This window comes from Petaurus breviceps, unplaced genomic scaffold (assembly GCF_028583685.1).
Source record: "Petaurus breviceps papuanus isolate PSGF00001 unplaced genomic scaffold, PetGlider_PUasm1.0 419, whole genome shotgun sequence".
Lineage (NCBI taxonomy): Eukaryota > Metazoa > Chordata > Mammalia > Diprotodontia > Petauridae > Petaurus > Petaurus breviceps.
This window is the reverse complement of record NW_027186324.1, coordinates 7,623,645-7,641,651: the sequence shown is the minus strand read 5'-3', so window position 1 is coordinate 7,641,651 and position 18,007 is coordinate 7,623,645. Positions and strand designations below refer to the sequence as shown.

General features: G+C 38.7%; 1 protein-coding gene across 8 annotated transcripts in view; it reads right to left on the bottom strand.

Moving 5' to 3' along the window:
- BMX (BMX non-receptor tyrosine kinase) overlaps positions 1-18,007 on the bottom strand; it is an 85,986-nt gene that overhangs the window by 64,180 nt on the left and 3,799 nt on the right. For 2 of the 8 annotated variants that reach the window (XM_069100649.1, XM_069100656.1), the window contains exon 1: positions 12,911-13,050. The exons of 5 other annotated variants lie outside the window; for them this stretch is intronic. In XM_069100649.1, coding sequence (XP_068956750.1) covers positions 12,911-12,943 — 33 coding nt within the window. In that variant the 5' untranslated portion in view covers positions 12,944-13,050. Of the gene's footprint in view, positions 1-1,125; positions 1,272-12,910; positions 13,051-18,007 lie in introns of those variants that run through there. One more of the 8 variants, XM_069100650.1, reaches the window with a different exon arrangement.

Below are 18,007 nucleotides of genomic sequence, written 5' to 3'. Positions count from 1 at the left end.
AACCAAAGAGATTTGAGATGATTGCGGTTTAACTAAACCTAAAACACCACACACCCCGGACCCCCCCCCAACTTAAAAAAAAAAAAAAGGAGAGAGCGAGGCGGGACTGGATTCATGGGTGGGGGGGGGGGGGGGGGGGGGGGGGGAATCACTAACTCCTCAGGCAGCTCATTCCTTTTAGGGGAAGCTCTAATTCTTAATCTTTATTGTTAAATAATAAGCCTTTGCCATCACTGTGGTACCAGACCAATCATTTAACCTGAATTATCCAGTCATATAAATGATATAAATGATTGAATCCAACACCATTATCTGAATGTTTTGACCAAGAATAGCACAATGTTGGCTTTGCCATCATGACCTCGTTTTCACTTACATGAACAAATCTTTTTTATGTTAATGTTTCTCTTGCATTTCTTTCCTTGGAATGAATTAAGAGCGTTAAGCATGTGTATATCTAATCTAAAGCCCAGATTAGCACCAAATTAGATAATTTGTGTGAAAGAGTTGTGAGAAATGCAAAATGTCATACAAAAGCAAAGGATTAATAAGGAAGTTGTTATAAGTCAAGAAAATTCCTTGTTTTTACAAATGAGAGTTTTAACCTCCTAACATTTGAATCTAGACTGAACTTTTTGTGCCATGGTCCCCTCTAGCAATCTGGTGATGCCCTTCCACAGAATGGAAATACACTTTAAATGCAAAAAGAAAATATACAAGATTTCAAAGAAAACCAGTTACACTGCAATACACTTATCACAATATTTTAGAAAATAATTAAACCAAATTCACAGACAACAGGCTAAGAATCCTTGATCTAGGGAATAAAACATCAATTTTTCAAGTGTTCTTTTAAAGTAAAGTTTCCTATTCTCTTGCTTGACCAAATTTTACAGCCAGGAAGTTAAATAACTCAAACTGTCCTATCCATCAAGACTGATTCAGGACAGATGAGAACTACATTAAATTTTCAGTCTAGATAAAGAAAAATACCAAACAATGAATGACAGGCACAGACTTTCTGGTTTGTTCTTTTTCCTTAACTATCAAGGAGAAGCATTACAGCACTTCCAAAAAATGATCAAATAGACCTTTCTAGACCCTTGAAGATGTGGAAGCTCTTACCTTGCTCATGGTTATTCTTATGAGGGAGAAAGCGGGAGGCTATGTCCTTTGCCTTAATTTGCAAGCTTTAAAGAAAGAGTCCTGGTCAATAACCTGTCATTCCCCTTCCTACTAGTGGGTCAGGAACATGGATTAGAAGGAACATATTTGCATTTTGCTTATCACCCAAATCAGGAAGCAGGCACATTGTTTTACCCGGGGCTAAGAACAGGCAGGGAAAATTGGGTCCTGGGCTGGGTCCCAGATATGAACAGCTTACGTATTACTGACATAAGCAGAGTTAAGTAGTGCCTAGGGGTGGGCTACATTACAGGAGGACTAAGAAGTTGAGGGGTCAAGAATATATATGCATAGTTCTGATTCTCCCACTTTAGCTGGATTAATAATAAAAATAGTTGACATTTTACACAATGCTTTAGAATTGGCAGAGCACTTTGCCTACATCATCATAGTTGAATGTCACAAAATATTGTAAAATAAATATTACTATAAATATAGATATTATTAACTCCCTTTTACAGATTAGGAAACAAAGGCTCAGAGAGAGTTGCTCATAGTCACACAACTAGCAGTAAATCAATTACTCAACAAGCATTGAACGACATATCACGTGCTACTCATTGGACCAGGCACAGGGGAATACAACAACAAAAATGAAACAGTGGCTGCCCTCAAGGAGCTTACAGTCTATAGAGGAAAGTGCATGTATATGTATAAGTTTATATGAAATGAATACAAAGTTGTTTGGTTGGGAAGGGAAGGAAGGGCTTCAGGGGCTTTAGGGGCTCAGCAAAGGCTTCATGTACCAGGAGGTACTTGAGATGAGTTCTGAAGGAATCCAGAGAATATGAGACAGAAGTGAAGAAGGAATGAATTGTAGGCAAAGGCACAGAGACAGGAAATGGTGCGTGTGTGAAAAACAAGAAGAGTGGGGAACTTATGGCCTCGAAGACACACGAGGCCCTCTAGGTCTTCAAGTGCAGCCCTTTGACTGAAGCCAGACTTCACAGAACAAACCCCCTTAATAAAAGGATTTGCTCTGTAAAACGTGGACTCAGTGAAAAGGCTCCACCCGAGGACCTAGAAGGCCACCTGTGACCTCGAGGCTGCCCGTTTCCCACGCCCCGCATAGGCTGTGTGGGTGAAAAAAAAGTAATAGCTAGAAAATCAGAATGGAGTCTAATCGTGAAATGACAAAAACAGGAGCAGGTATTTGATTCTAGAGGTGATAGGGAGCCCCTGGAGTTTACTGAGCAGGAGAGTGATGTGGTCAGACCTGTGTTTTAGGAAGGTGACTTTGGCAATCGTGTAGAGGATGTATTGGTGAGGGAAGAATTTTTACTATTTGGAAAACTATCATAATAATCCAAGTGAGAAGTAATGAGATTCATAGTTAGGGAGGTGGCCATATGAGTGAAGGGAAGGCATAGATACAGGACATGATATAGAAATAGAATCAAGGCATGAGGTGAGGGAGAATAAGGAGTAGAGAATGATTCTGAGTTAAGAACCTCGGTGACTAGAAGGTTAGGGGCATCCTCAATGGCAATAAGTAAATTCAGAAGACTAATAAGTTTAGGGAAAAAATATTTTGAGTTGCCCATGGTATATCCATCTCAAAATGTCCAACAAGAGGGTCAGGTAGACTAAGGGCTACGTAGATGGAGCTGAGAGACACCTGGTCTAGGATCACACAGTTAGTAAGTACCTGAGGATGGATTTGAATTTAGGCCTCCTTTCCTCCAGGTCCAGCGCTCTATCCATTTTGCCACCCAGCTGAAGGAGATCTTTACACGGAGTGTTAATTTGGGACCTGGATAAAACTTCATGGTTTTTCGTAAAGGGAATTGGGATTGCTTGGGGGCTGGGAGGAATTGCTTGTATTGTTCATAACAACAACATCTAACTTTTATATAGCACTTATTATGTGTCAAGCATTTTACAATGATCTCATTTGATCTTCACAAAAACACTGGGAGGTGGGTGCCATTACAACCCCCAATTTACAGATGAGGAAACTGAAACAAAGAAGTGAAATGACTTGACCAGGGTCACACAGCTAATAAAGACTAAGGTCTTGATTTCAAGGCAGCATCCTCTGTCCACAGTACCACCTGGCTGCCCCATAAGTCCAGTTGTGATCTCCTCTGAGGGAAAGAAAATGAGCCAGTTAATTATGAACCTGGATTTTGTATGTGCTGAGATCATCAAATGTAATGATGCATGTAAACTGCCCTGAAAACCTCAAAATTTTGAATATTATATAAAAAATAAAGAATATATGATAACAGATAAAATTAATTATAGATACTATAGATATAGTTAGTTATAGATATAATGTAAAATTAGAATTGGTTTTGGTTTTTACATTTTTTGAACCCATTTTCTCCCCACTCTTTTCCTTATATACTAAATCACAGATCTGTCTAGAACTTCCTTTACAAATTTTTTTTTAATAATAAATACCTTTTGTTCTATGAATTTTCCCCTATACCCTTCCCCTGCCAACCTCCAGAGAGCCAAAGGAGTTCTTAACCTTCTGTTCATGTGTCATGGATCCCTTTGACATTCTGGTAAAGCCAATACATCCCTTCTCAGAATAAAGTATATTATATTCCAGTTAGAATTTAGTGAAAAATAAAGGTGCAATTTCCATGGACCCCTGGAGGGATATGTGGAACCCAGTTAAGAATTTCTGTTTTATCACAAATAACTTTTTAAAAGAAAAAGAGAAAAAAGTCAGCAAAACTGATTAATACGTTAAAAAAATGACAACTTGTTCAATGCTCCTACCCCAGTGGAAAGGCACCACTGCAAAGGAATCAAAGGAGGTCTTTTCCATTATTTCTTCTCTGGCTTTTGGCTTACTCTTTGTAATTCTGCAGCCTTTATTTCTACTTGTTTGGTTGTTGTTTTGGTTTCCTTTTCCATTGTTGGAATTATTGTGTTTGGTGTTTTCTTGACTCTGACTGACAGTTTTCATCAGTTCATGTAAGTCAGTATCCATTATAATTGTCATTTACATCCATGCACCACCACTGTTTTGTCATTCCCCAAGGGATGGGCAGCTAGTTTTTTTTTACGGTTTTTTGCTATTATAAAATAAAACTGCTACTGTAAAATATAAAATTGCTATCCACACTTTAGTGCTTTTATTTTATTTTTAAATTATGAAATAAAATAAACATTTCCATAACATAGTAGAATAAAAAAAGATGTTGCCCATGAAACCGTTTATCTATTATATACAACTTGCTATTCCTTTTAAATATATAAGTAAAGCTATGTAAATTTCTTTTTTTCCCCCTTTTTCCTTCCCTCTCTATTTCCCTGCCCTAGAGATGGTCACCACTGGACACAAATACACACACACACACACACACACACACGCAAGACAATTCTGTACATATTTCTATTTATCAGTTCTTTTTCTGAATACAGATAGTGTCTTCCTTCTTATGTCCTTTGTAGTTAATGTGGGTATTCATAATAGTCAAAATGACTTAGTTGCTCTTAAAATAATATTGCTGGTGTAGGGAGACAAGATAGCAGGGTAGAAATAGGACTTCCGCTGGGCTCCAGCTCTCATCCCCTCCAATTCATGTAAAACGTGACTCAGAACAAACTTTGGAGCTACAGAACCCACAAAATGACACATAGAAGCTAACCTCCTGGTGAGGACAGCCCAGCAGGCAGCAGGGAGCAGCCGGCATAGCTCTATGGGAGCTGATCCCAGCCCTGCATGAGCTGGAGGTCTTAGCCCCAGGGCAGTCTGACCAGCTGCTGGCTGGAGGGACTTCAGACCACCAGCAGCAGTGGTGGTTTCCAGAATTATCAACACATAGATGCTAAGGACAAAGTAAGAGGTCAGTGCAGTGTGGACTTTAGGATCTGGGAGTTTGGGAGTGCGGTTGGCCTTTGCTCCCAGAGCGAGAAGCCGCTGAGGACATGCAGCCCCTGGCACTTGGCAGCTTCAGCTCCTAGCCTGCAGATTGTAGGGGGACCAAGGGACCAGGCTGAGGGGTAATTGCTCTTGCTTTAACCTGCTTGGATCTGGATTGCAGTCTAAGGTAGAGGTCCTGGGTGTGTGTGACCAGCTTGCCAGAGTGTGTGGAGGCTTCAGAGAGGGCATCCAACTAATACTTTCGGTAGCTGAGAAACCCCAGAATTTGAGACGAAGCTCCCCTGTCTGGTGGCAGAGTCCTACTATGGCAAAAAGCCCAAAAGTCAAGTAATTGAGTGGCAACATGAGCAGGCAAAGGAAACAAACCAAACAGAGCAATCCAACTTTACACTCCTATTTTGGGGACAAAAAGGACCAAAGCATGGAAAAGGAGGAAGACAGTGAAGTCAGAACTCCTGCACCAAAAGTTTCCAAGAAAAATACAAGCTGGTTACAGGCCATAGAGGATCTTAAGAAGGATTTTGAAAACCAAATAAGAGCAGTGGAGAAAAAATTGGGAAGAGAAATGAGAATGATGCAAGAAAATTATGAAATGAGAGTCAACAGCCTGACTAAAGAAAATAACACCTTAAAAAATAGACTAACTCAAATGGCAAAAGAAGTTCAAAAAGGCAGTGAGGAGAAGAATGCCTTAAAAAGCCAAATTTGTCAGATAGAAAAAGGATATCAAAACCTCACTGAAGAGAATCATTCTCAGAATTAGATTGGAGCCAATAGAAGCTAGTGACTTTATGAGAAATCAAGATACTATTAAACAGATCCAAACAAATGGAAAAATAGAAGGCAATGTGAAATATCTCATTGGGAAAATCATTGACATGGAAAATAGATCCAGGAGAGATAATTTAAAAATTATTGGACTACCTGAAAGCCATGATCAAAAAAAGAACCTAGAAATTATCCTTCAAGAAATTCTCAAGGAAAATTGCCCCAGTGATTTAGAACCAGAGGGCAAAATAGAGATTGAAGGAATCCACCGATCACCTCCTGAAAAAGACCCCCCCCCAAAAAAAACCTCCTAGGAATATTATAGCCAGGTTCTAGAATTCCCAGATCAAGGAGAAGATATTACAAGCAGCCAGGAAAAAACAATTTGAATATTGTGGAAACACAATTAGGATAACCCAGGATCTGGCAGCTTCTACACTGAGGGATCGAAGGGCTTGGAGTATGATATTCCAGAGGTCAAAGGAGCTGGGATTAAAACCAAGAATCACCTACCCAGCAAAACTGTTTCAGGGGAAAATATGGTCATTCAGTGGAACAGAAGACTTTCAAGCATTCTTGATGAAAAAACCAGAGTTGAATAGAAAATCTGACATTCAAATACAAGAAGCATGAGAAGATAAACAGGGAAAAGAAATCACAAGGAACTTATCAAAGTTGAACTATTTACATTCCTACATGGAAAAACGATGATTGTAACTTATGAAACTTTTCTTAGTATGAGAATAACTGTAGGAAATAGAAATGTGTGTGTGTGTGTGTGTGTGTATACACACACACATATATAAGTCTATATAGGAGGGTATATGGGTATATGAATACATATGTGAATATGTGTATATATGTGTACACCTAGATAGAGGGCACAGGACCAATTTAATGGGGAGGGATGATAATTAAAAGGTGAAATTATGATGTGAGAGAGGAATATAATGAGAAGAGATGGAGAGAGACAGAATGGAGTAAACTATCTCATATAGAAAAGGCAAGAGAAAATAGTTACAATGGAGGGGAAGAACAGGAAGGCAAAAGGGAATGGGTCAACCTTATTCTCATTGAATTTGGCTTAGAGAGGGAATGACATACACACTAAATAGGGTATCTCTCCCTACAGGAGAGTAGGGGGGAAGGAGATAAGAGGGGGGGATGATGGAAGGGAGGGCAGGTTGGGGGGCAGGGAAGTTGGAAGCACCCACTTTTGAAAAGGGACAGGATCAAAGTAGAGAATAGAACAAGTGGGAGGTGGGATAGGAGGGAGGGAAATATAGTCAGTCTTTCACACATATCTACTATGGAAATGTTTTGCATAGCTACACATGTACAACCTATATTGAATTGTTTTCAATTCTTCCCAGTAAGAGTGGGTGACAAGAGAGGAAGGGAATGAATCTGGAATTCAAAGTTTTAAAATCATATGTTTATATATATACTATTATCAATATTTTCATGTAACTGGGAAATAAAATACATAGTCACTGGGGCATAGAGATCCACCGTGCCCCACTGCAAAGTCAGGGGTATGGGAGAAGATATGGGACAGAGCAGATTGGAGGAGGGGATATCCAGTGCGATCGCTATTTTGGGATGGTGGGTAGGGGGAAAAACGGGGAGATAATTTGTGACTCAAAATCTTGCGGAAATGAATGATGTTAAACTAGAAGTTAATAAAGCTTTTGATTAAAAAAAAAGAAAACAAAAAAAGATTAAAAAAACAATATTGCTGTGACTGTATACAACATTCTCTTGTTGGTGGAACTGTGAACTGATCTAACCATTTTGGAGAGTTATATAGAATTATACCCAAAGAGTTATTAAACTGTCTATACCCTTTGAGCCAGCAATACCATCACTAGGGAGATGATCAGGGAAAAAGGAAAAGAACCTTCCAAAATATTTATAGCAGCTCTCTTTCTGTTGGCAAAAGAACTGGAAATGCGGTGATGCCCATCAATTGGGGAATGGTTGAACAAGTTGTGGTATATGATTGTGATGGAATACCACTGTGCTGTAAGAAATAATGAACTTATTTCTAGAAAAAACATGTATAGACTTTCATGAAATAATGAAGAATGAAATGAGCAGGACCAAGAGAATGCTGTATACATTACATACAATGTATATACATATACTATATATATGTATATATATACATACAATGCTGTATATAGTAAGAGCAATATTGTTTTAAGAACTATTTTAGAGTTTATGGGTAATTTCTTTTTATCGTGGACCCTTTAAGATATGTACTTAGCAATGGGATCTCTCAATTGAAGGGTGTACATTTTAGTGGATTCTAATTTTCTATTAGATGTGAAGGCAACAAGGGTCAGTTGATAAGAAGGTGTTTTCAAAGCCCTTCTCCCTATTACCCTCAAACCACAGAAATAAGAGAGACAGACTCCTCGCATGATGTCTGCTGAATGATGGACGAACTATCTCCCTTCTAACCTCTTGAAATCCAGCCTGGAGGACTTTCTATGTCAAACTACAATTAGATCAGAAACTCAGATGGATGACCTATGAATTGCCTTCCAAAATGGCAACAGGAAAATTAGTTGGCCCTCCACATCACCACCTCTGTTTGACAGACATATCAAATTTGCCTACCAAATATCCAGGGTTATTTATGTCCAAAGGTCTATGAAATAGTACACACTCAAGAGTGTGGGAGGCAAATAGAGGGAGTGAGCATGCTGCATAGAGAATTGCATTTTCTCTGAAGGCTCTGAGGAACTATAGTCACATGACATGTAATACAAAGATGTCTTACTGATCGCTGAATTAGGGAACTTATGTCAATGCATAAGCAAATCCATCTCTGCAGGATGAGACAATCTAACAGAAGCTGTGGAATATCTGAAGAGGAAATATTCTGTTAGTTAAATACACTAAAGCCTTTCTGTAATGCAACCCACCAAAGGAGCGACTTAATACACAGACTCTCTCTAAGGGGGTTTTTCCCACCTAGGAGGCTCATTGGGTAGATTTCTGTGCCTCAAGTCAGGAAGACCTGGGTTCAAATCCACCTTCAGACACTTACTAGTGGGCTGTGACCGGGAACAAGTCACTTAGTCTTTGCCTGCCTCAGTTTCCTCATCTGTAAAATGGGAATAGTTGTAAGGATCAAATGTGATAATAATTGTAAAGTGCTTTGCACAGTACCCAGCACATAATAAGTGCTTTATAAATGCTTATTCCCCTTCTCCTTCCCTTCCTCCGGGAATTATTCCCCAAAGACCTTACCTACATCTGGATTCCTAAAGACAGTATCACACATGACTCCAGGATTGACTTTAAAAAGCAAATAACAATTCTACTCCTAAAGCAGAACATATCCTCCAAGAAAGAAAGACAAGACAAACCTTTCATGTCTAGGGATAGCCTGTTGCAGAATAGTCCTAAGACCAAAAAGGATTCCTTCTAGCAGCTCTCCCGCACCCTTGCCTGAAAAATTCCATGATTGTCCGACTATTAAAATTCATGCAGCCCTAAGAGTAGTAACTCTTTAAATTATTAACTGTCATCGACACATTTAAAATGAGGCTGCTAGCTAAGAGTAGGTTTTAATAGAGAAAAGGTGAAAAGAACAAAAGGGCCATTTGGGCAATGGTCATTATTGCAACCAGGAAAGGCATAAGATGCTGCAAGTGGCGCAAGGAGCACTGAAATGGGAAGCAGAGGTCACTCTAACACATCTACCACCTTCATCATTTTGCCAAGGGCCATTTCTTCTTACTATCTTACTACTAAGAGACTGAACAAAAATGAAACAGAAAATGCAAACAAAAACAAGGGGAAGGAAAGAGAAGAAAATAATTATTTATATAGGGCTTACTTTGGGCCAGATACTATGCTAAGCCCTGTACAATTAATATTTCATTTGATTCTCACAAACAACCCTGGGATGTAGGTCCTATTATTATTCCCATTTTACAGATGAGGAAACTGAGGCAAACAGAGGTGAAGTGACTTGCCCAGGATCACACAACTAACTAAAGTGTCTGAGGGCAAATTTGAACTCAGGTCTTCCTGATGCCAGACCTGTGCCACCTAAAACAAAATTACTAAAAAGAATATAAATTCGAAAACAAAATTTTGAATGAGATGGTATCATTATACAAATCTTCTCAACTTAAAACTGAGGAAAATGAGAAGGATACTATGGGATCCCACTGAAAGCAGGGTGGGAAGAACACAGAGTGTCTGAGCCAAGGTGGATAGTGCCGGAGATTCAGAGGACAAAGCAGATCACATGGTAGTTTTCTATTTTAATTAATTATTCTTGGTAAATAGGTGCTAACTTCAGTTTTCCTAGCTTCCAAAGAGGTGAAAGTAATGTCAGGGCCCTTTAAATTCAACATCCTGGAGCAAAGTCTTGATTGTCTCATCCCAGCTTTGACTTTAGTTATAAATTTAGAGTTCTTTTCCACTAAATTATACTTGTCTTTCAGACGATCCAATGAAGACAGCACATTGGTGAGAAAGACCTGAGTTCAAATCTAACTTCAGATATTTACTAGCTGAGTGACCCTGGGCAAGTCACTTAACCCGTGTGCCCCAGATTCCTCTTTTGTAGATAGGGATAATAATAACACCGACCTTTCAGGGTTGTTGTAAGGATCAAATAAGATAATAATTTTTTTTTAAAGCAATCGGGGTTAAGTAACTTGCTCAAGGTTACACGGCCAGTTTTTTCTGGGTGTGGTGCTGAGTATCCGAGCCCAGATTTGATCCAGGTCATCCCGACACTGGAGCTGGTGCTCTTACTCGCTGAGCTACCTGGTCACCCCGAAATAAGATAATAATTATAAAGGGCTTTGCCAAACTTAAAGCACTCTGTAAATAAACACTATTATTTTTACAAAGAAGCTGTCATAAACATTCTTAAGGTTTTTCCTCCCTAACTGCATCCTATTACTGGATGTTATCAGGTACTAGAGAGAAAAAGCAGCAATTGTCCCTGGCATGATAATGACATAATGTCTACACTGTCCTAAAGATGTAGACATGGAAGTGTGTGTGTGATGTGCTGCAGGTGTACAACAAATCGGTGCCAGAACGGAGTAAATGAAAGAAGGGTTATTGTTCCATATTTTGGATCCTCTCTTGTTCTGCTGTGCACATGGCCTGCTTTTCTCCCCCTTTCTTACTTTGTATTTAAGCTCCCATATTTAAGTTTACGATATGTTTTTGTTTCTTTTATCTATTGTGTATTTCTGTTCTGTTGTCTGAGTATAAAATAAAACTAAAAACAAAAAGAAGCGTGACTGGGCAGCATTGAGGAAATCATGCAGTGCTTTCTCTCCCCCACTCCTTACCCCATCACTGCATGCAACACAAAGGAGGAGGCAGACTGCTGGGTGGAGGGTTGGGGGCCATAAGTAGTCAAAGGCCATAAGTAGTCAAATTTTCCCGTAATAACCGATACACAAGAAATGGTCCAAGGGTCACCATTTATGAAACATCAAACTGGAAAAGTCAGCTGCAGGGAGAAAGAACGACAGGCGGCCCTAGAACTGAACTGATGCCCAGGAACCCTTAGCTAAAGCAAATCTCCCAGCTTGGTGGTAGAATATATTGTGCAAAATCCATTGGAGACCAAGTGCAAGAAGGAGACAGGAGGAACAGATGTGAATGGCCTCTGATGTGGGAAGTATCTACATAGATGAGATCACAGAGGCACTGGAAATAGGAAAATACAATATTGACAGCAATTTTAACTTTTCAGCCCAGTCTCCTGTAACCGTGATACAACTGGCCCCAAGTTAACTCTCTGCTTATCAACTTATTAAGGAAGCTAGCTGCTACAGTGGGTAAGAGGGCTAGACTTGGAGTCAGGAAGCCCTGAGTTCAAATTCAACCTCAGATACCTATTAGCTCTGTGGCCCTAGACAGGTCACTTAGCTTCTGTTTGCCTCAGTTTCCTCAGCTGTAAAATGGAGATGACCCTCACAGGGTTGTTATGAGGATAAAATCAGCTAGGGCTTTGCAAATTTGAAAGAATTATGTAAATGCTAGCTATTATTATTAGAGAGCCAACTACTTTGGAGATCTGTTTTCTTATATAAAAGGCAAAACCCAATTCCTCTCCTACTATACTCAGTGGGCCTGGGCAACATTGGAATGCACTTCAAGCTCCTGTTAAGCACCTTAACTTCCCCTTTTGGGGCTTTTCCTTCTTTTCAGACTAGTGTTCTCGTCTGCTCCCTTTTCTTCCTCCCCAAATATCAAGGGGTCTTACTTTGGGTTTTCCTTGTGGAGGAAAAAAACAGAAGATGGTGATCCATTTAATGCCTCAGGATGAATGGTTTTAATTTCAACGGGGGTACATGACCTTGTTTTAAGAAATATATATCTTTTGCTAACTGATTTCAATGTAATTCGTTTCTTTTATAGTCCTATATGTTTTATTTTATGCTACTAAAATGTTTTCTGAGAAAAGGTTTCATAATGACTTCACTAATGTGTCAAAGGGGTTCAACACACACACAAAAATATGAAGAATCCCTACTTTAATTCCTTGTACTTCCCAGGAATAGCTGCATTTTTAACAGAGGCCTGGCAGGGAAAGGAATTCCAAGGCATGATTCAGAACCATTGATTTCAGAGTCAATGTTTTTCCTCTGTACCACACCATATGGCTGCTTCTCTATCATAACTACTGGCCTCTTTCTTTTTTCCTTCCTACCAAAACCAAACAAATGTAAAAAACCAAACAAACCATCCTCTAACAAATCAAATAACAAACCACGCACGTGAACAGAAAGTCAGCCATTAAAAAAACAAAACAAAACCCAAACTACCCACTAATTTGTAGAAGTTAACAATCTAACAAAAACTCTTGGAAAATAAGGAAACAGTAACTGAAAATATCTTTCTTTCAGAAGCTGTTAGAAGGCATATATTGGAGGAATAAAAAACAAAAACAAGCAGAACAAAACAGAAAAGAGAATGCAAATCTCAAACATAGTTACTGCTAGACTCTTCCTTCAAGCCAGTACAAACATCAGTTGACCTCTCTTTTCAGTCAGAATTTGAACCCTACCAAGTTCCTGTGTAAAGGACAATTCATTGCCACCAACCTCTGCTACATACCATTTCTGACTGCTCCATTTTATTGGGATCCATTCCAATCAGGATAATCTGATAATTATTTAAAGCAAGCAAGCAGTGATCACCTTTGTTGTGCCCCAGCTGGCTTCCTCATGTTTCTTTGACAGGGAAGCCTGAAATGACCACATTACTCAGTCGCCCCAAGTGAATATTGTTCTGCAGGATTTTACACAATCCTACAGGAAACCACACTCAACACTTGGCCAATGCTTGCTGATTTGATTGAACTCAACAAAAATAGAGGTAAAAGCACACTTTATAAAGATTCCAGTTCAGAGAGTTAACAGTCAAGACTGTTTGGGAAGCCAGTAAGAAGGACTCTGAGTAAAGTTCAACAGTCCTGCCTTTGTTTATGTAGCATTTCTATGAAAAGAACAATAAAATATCTCAGCAAAATCTCCCTTTCTGACATTGACTGCTCCCATACAGGAAGCAGTTAGGTAAGACCAAAGAGAATAAGTAATAAGTGTTAACTCAAGACTTGGACAGATAAGTAGAAAGACATTTTTTGTTGTTCAGTCCAGTCGTCTCTAATTGTGTTCAACTCTTGATAACCCCATTTGTGGTTTTCTTGGCAAAAATACTGGAATGCTTTGCTATTTCCTTTTCCAGCTCACGTTATAGATGAAGAAACTGTGGCAAAGAGGGTAAAGTGACTTGCCTAAAGTCACACAAGCCAATAATTGTCTGAGGTCAGATTGGAACTCAGGAAGATGAGTCTTCATCTTCAGAGGCCTGCAGGGCACTCTGTGCCACCTAGTTGCCCATATAGGGGATATGTTTCTGTCGCTTGGAGCACTGATACAACTGGGGATATCCCTCTCTCCAGTTTATGTTATATACTGACATTACAGGGTCTATCTGTCAGTGGTTGGGAGATCCTGTAACCACATCATTGTTACCATGAAATCATGCCATTGCTATGGCTGCTTTCTTTGCTCATCTTATAACTTCTTTTCAAGTTTGTTTGTTGACTAGACCTATGATTTCATCAGTGTAGGAACTTCCTCTGCCAAGCACAGTCTCTGTAATTTATAGTCTTAGGGAGTTGTCTGAATGACTTGCTCAGAATCACACAGCCAGTATCTGTGAGGGTGGGGCTTGAACCCAGGTGGTTGTGGTTTAGAAGTCAGCTCTCTCACCACTATAATGTCATGCCAGCTATAGTTTTCTTAGAATTTAATGTCTTGGTGACCTAAGCAAGAACACCCCAACTGACACCACTCATTACACCTTTTGGGCACAGGGAAGAGCAGCCAAGAAAAGAAGCCATTCGTTTTGCATATTTTGTAATATTTAAGTGGCTCGTTACTTAACCATTTTCATTACAAGTCTAGAGTGTTGCTTCAAAACTATATTGGGAGGCAGAAGCTCCAAATGTCAATGTTGACTCAACTCTGGATTCCAATCAATACTTGGGATAATTCAATTAGAATCCACAAAAATAAATCAAACACTAAACTGTGTTGGAGGAGAAAGAAAATTTAGAAAAGTCAAAGTTGCTGCTTGCCATCTAGAAGGCAGGTATGACATATAAATATGCATAATATATAAATACATATATGTAACATATATGTGTGGTGGGATAATATACAATATGCATGTTTATATGCTTATATATGTTTATACATATGTGTATTTATACCTATTTCTATTGCATACATGTATTTATTTCTGTTTACATAGCATGTATTTATATAGCATGCATTTATATATGTGCATATATATGTGATATCTGCCTTGTAGATGGTAAGTAGCAGCTTTGCCTTTTCTAATATATATGATGTAATATTTCTGTGTACATGTAATATTTCCCCCTATATAAGTAATTTATATGTGTGTAATATTTTGTAAATTTATATTTAAAAATATTACATCATTTATGTTTGATATAGGGGCAAGAGCCCCAAATTTGGAGTCAGTGGTCTTTAAGTGAAATCCTGGATTGCTATGTCCTATCCATGTGACTTTGGGTAAGTCATGTAACTTTATTGTTCTCAGTTATAAAACAAGGGGTTTGGGTGCCTTACAGGTCTAAACCAAGTCAGGTCTTTGACTGGGTGGGGAGTACGATGGGGATGTGGAGTTATTCCTGTTTAGAGAGGATCAGTAAGGATCTCACACATGAAATTATATTAGAAGCAGTCTTAAAAATAGGGCAGCTAAGAATTAGAAATTGAGGGGATGCCCATCATTTGAGGAATGACTGAACAAGTTCTGGTATGTGATTATGGAGGAATACTATTGTACTATAAGAAAAGATGAGCAGGATGCTCTCAGAAAAACCTAGAAAGACTGGGATGGTCTGATGGAAAGTGAAATGTACTGTGTACCAAGTAACAGCAATATTGTAGGAGAATCAGCTATGAGTGACTTAGCTATTCTCAGCAATACAGTGATCCAAGACAATCATAAAGGACTAATGATGAACAAATGCTATCCATCCCTAGATAAAGAACTGATGGTGTCTGACTACAGATTGAAGCATACATTTTTTTACTTTATTTTTCCTGAGGGTTTTTTTTGTTTATGTTTTCTTTCACAACAGGGCTATTATGGAAGTGTTTTGCAGGACTACACATGTATAACCTGTATCAAATTGCTTGCCTTCTCAATGTGGGGGGAGGAAGGGAGAGAATTTAGAACTCAAAGTTTTAAAAACAAACGTTAGAATTTGTTTTTACATGTAACTGGGGAAAAATAAAATACTATATTTTTAAAAAGAGTAGGGGAGGTACGTGGTACAATGGATGGGGCACTGGGCCTGGAGTTAGGAAGACTCCTTCTCCTGAGTTCAAATCTGGCCTCGGACATTCACTAGCTGTGTGACCCTGGACAAGTCACTAAACCCTGTTTGCCTCAGTTCCTTATCTGGAAAATGAACTGAAGAAGGAAATGAGAAACCACTTTAGTATCTTTGCCAAGGAAACCCCAACTGAGGCTTCGCAGAGTCAGAGACAACTGGAATTTTACCATCCATTACGCCTATCGTATAATCCATATAATAACAATAATAATAAAAATGCAGCCAGCATTTATATAGCAGGGGCCCTTTGCCAGGCGCTATGCTAAGCGCTTTACAATCATTATCTCATTTGATCTGGGCAACAAATTCACAAGGCAGTTTTGTGATCCCCACTTTACAGATGGGAAAACAAAGGTGGACAGAAGTTAAGTGACTCGCTCAGTCACACAGTTAAGTGCCTGAGGCCACATTCAAACTCAGGTCTTCCTGATGCCAGCACTGGCACTCTAACCACATTGCTGTATATTGTATTGTATCATATTTATCTTTATTTTTAATGTTTTATTGATACCATTTATTTTTCCATGACCTTTATTTCAAAATATATTGCTTCTTCCGCCCTACCTAGCAAACCATCTCTTGTCACAAAGAATAAAAAAGAAAGGTGCTTTTAAAAAGCAGTTTAGCAAAACTAATCAAGACAGTATATTCAGTATTCCACATCCATGGTCCCTCACCTCTACAAAGAGGGGAGGTAGGTATGTTTTCTCAACTCTTCTCCAAGGTCAATAACTTTTCTATTCTGTTAAATTTTATTTTTTATTCTAAATGCAATAAACATCAGTATTTTCATGAATAAGAAAAACAGAAAAGAGAATGAAAATTACAAATTTTTCTTACATATACACATGCATTCATACTTATAGATACATATATGTATATATAAAATTTAACACTATAGTAGCAAAACTGTCCAGCTTGTCAGTGTCCCCTTCTGAACTTCCTTCTACTCTCTTTGTATTTTGAAAACATTTCATTGATGTTTGTTTCTCTTATTCTTTTTTTGCATCAATATCATTAACCAATATCCATCCATTGCCTAATAGACCTCCTTTTAACAATTTGTTTTAATAAAAAAAAAAGTCAACTTCTCTTATCTGACAATGCATACCTAATTCTGCACCTCTATCCCATCACCAACAGCACTTTATGGTGTCAGGCAGTATGCCAAACACTTCACAAGAGTCTCACAATAAACCAGAAAGGTGAGTGCTATTATTACTCCCATTTTATAGTTGAGGAAACTAAGGCAACCAGAGGTAAAGTAACTTGCCCAGGATCACATAACTAGAAAGTATCTGAAGCTGGGTTTTAATTCAGGTCTTTTTGACTCCAGGTCAGGAAGTCTGTTTATGGCCCCTAGATGCCTCGTGTGCCTGTCTCCTTCCAACCCTACCAACACAGAGCATTCTCATCTTTAGTCATTTCTACCCTTTGCAGAGTCCAGTGAAAATTTAGGGTTGTTTTCATTTTCCATTTCTCTTGTTATCGATGATTTGGAGCATTAGCTCATGTAGCTGATAATAGCTGGCAGTACTTTTGAGCACCATTTATTCATATCCTTTGACTACTTATCTTAAGAGAATGAGTTGTTTTGGATTCCAAAGCCTTGTCTGAGAAATTTGATACACAGATGTCTTTTTATTTCATTCGTATCCTGGATACATTGTGTTTGTGGAAAAACTTTTCAGGTTTACATAATCAAAGTTATCCACTTTAACTTTTGTAATTGCCTTTATTCCTTGTTTGAGTAAGAATATAACTTTTACTGAGATCTGTGGGAGGTACATGATCTCTTCTCATTTTTTTAATGCTATGATCTGGAAACTTAAAGATGCATCTATTTTGAATTTAATTTGTAATATGGTGTAAAATATTGGTATAAGCCTAATTTATGGCAGACTTTTTGTGGAGACAAAGGTCTCATATTTGAATTGGGAAAAATATTAACCACAAAAATACAGGCTGGGGCGGGGCAGGGTAGAGCATTTGGTGGACTGCAAATTCAATGAGTCAACTAGTAAAGTGAAAGGGATGTTAGGCTGAATCAATGAAAATGGAGGAGGTAATAGTTCTGCAAATGTTGACCTGCTTGGTCAGCTCAATGAGCCACACTTCAGGAGGGATGTTGACAATCTGGAGCATGGTTAGATGAGTGTGGTCAAGAAATGTACAGAATGAGAAAATATGGAGGGATTGCAACTTGCATTTGTGGAGGGAGCTCCTCCACCAATGAAATTATGGACACACCAAACTGTTCATGTCTCAGCCAA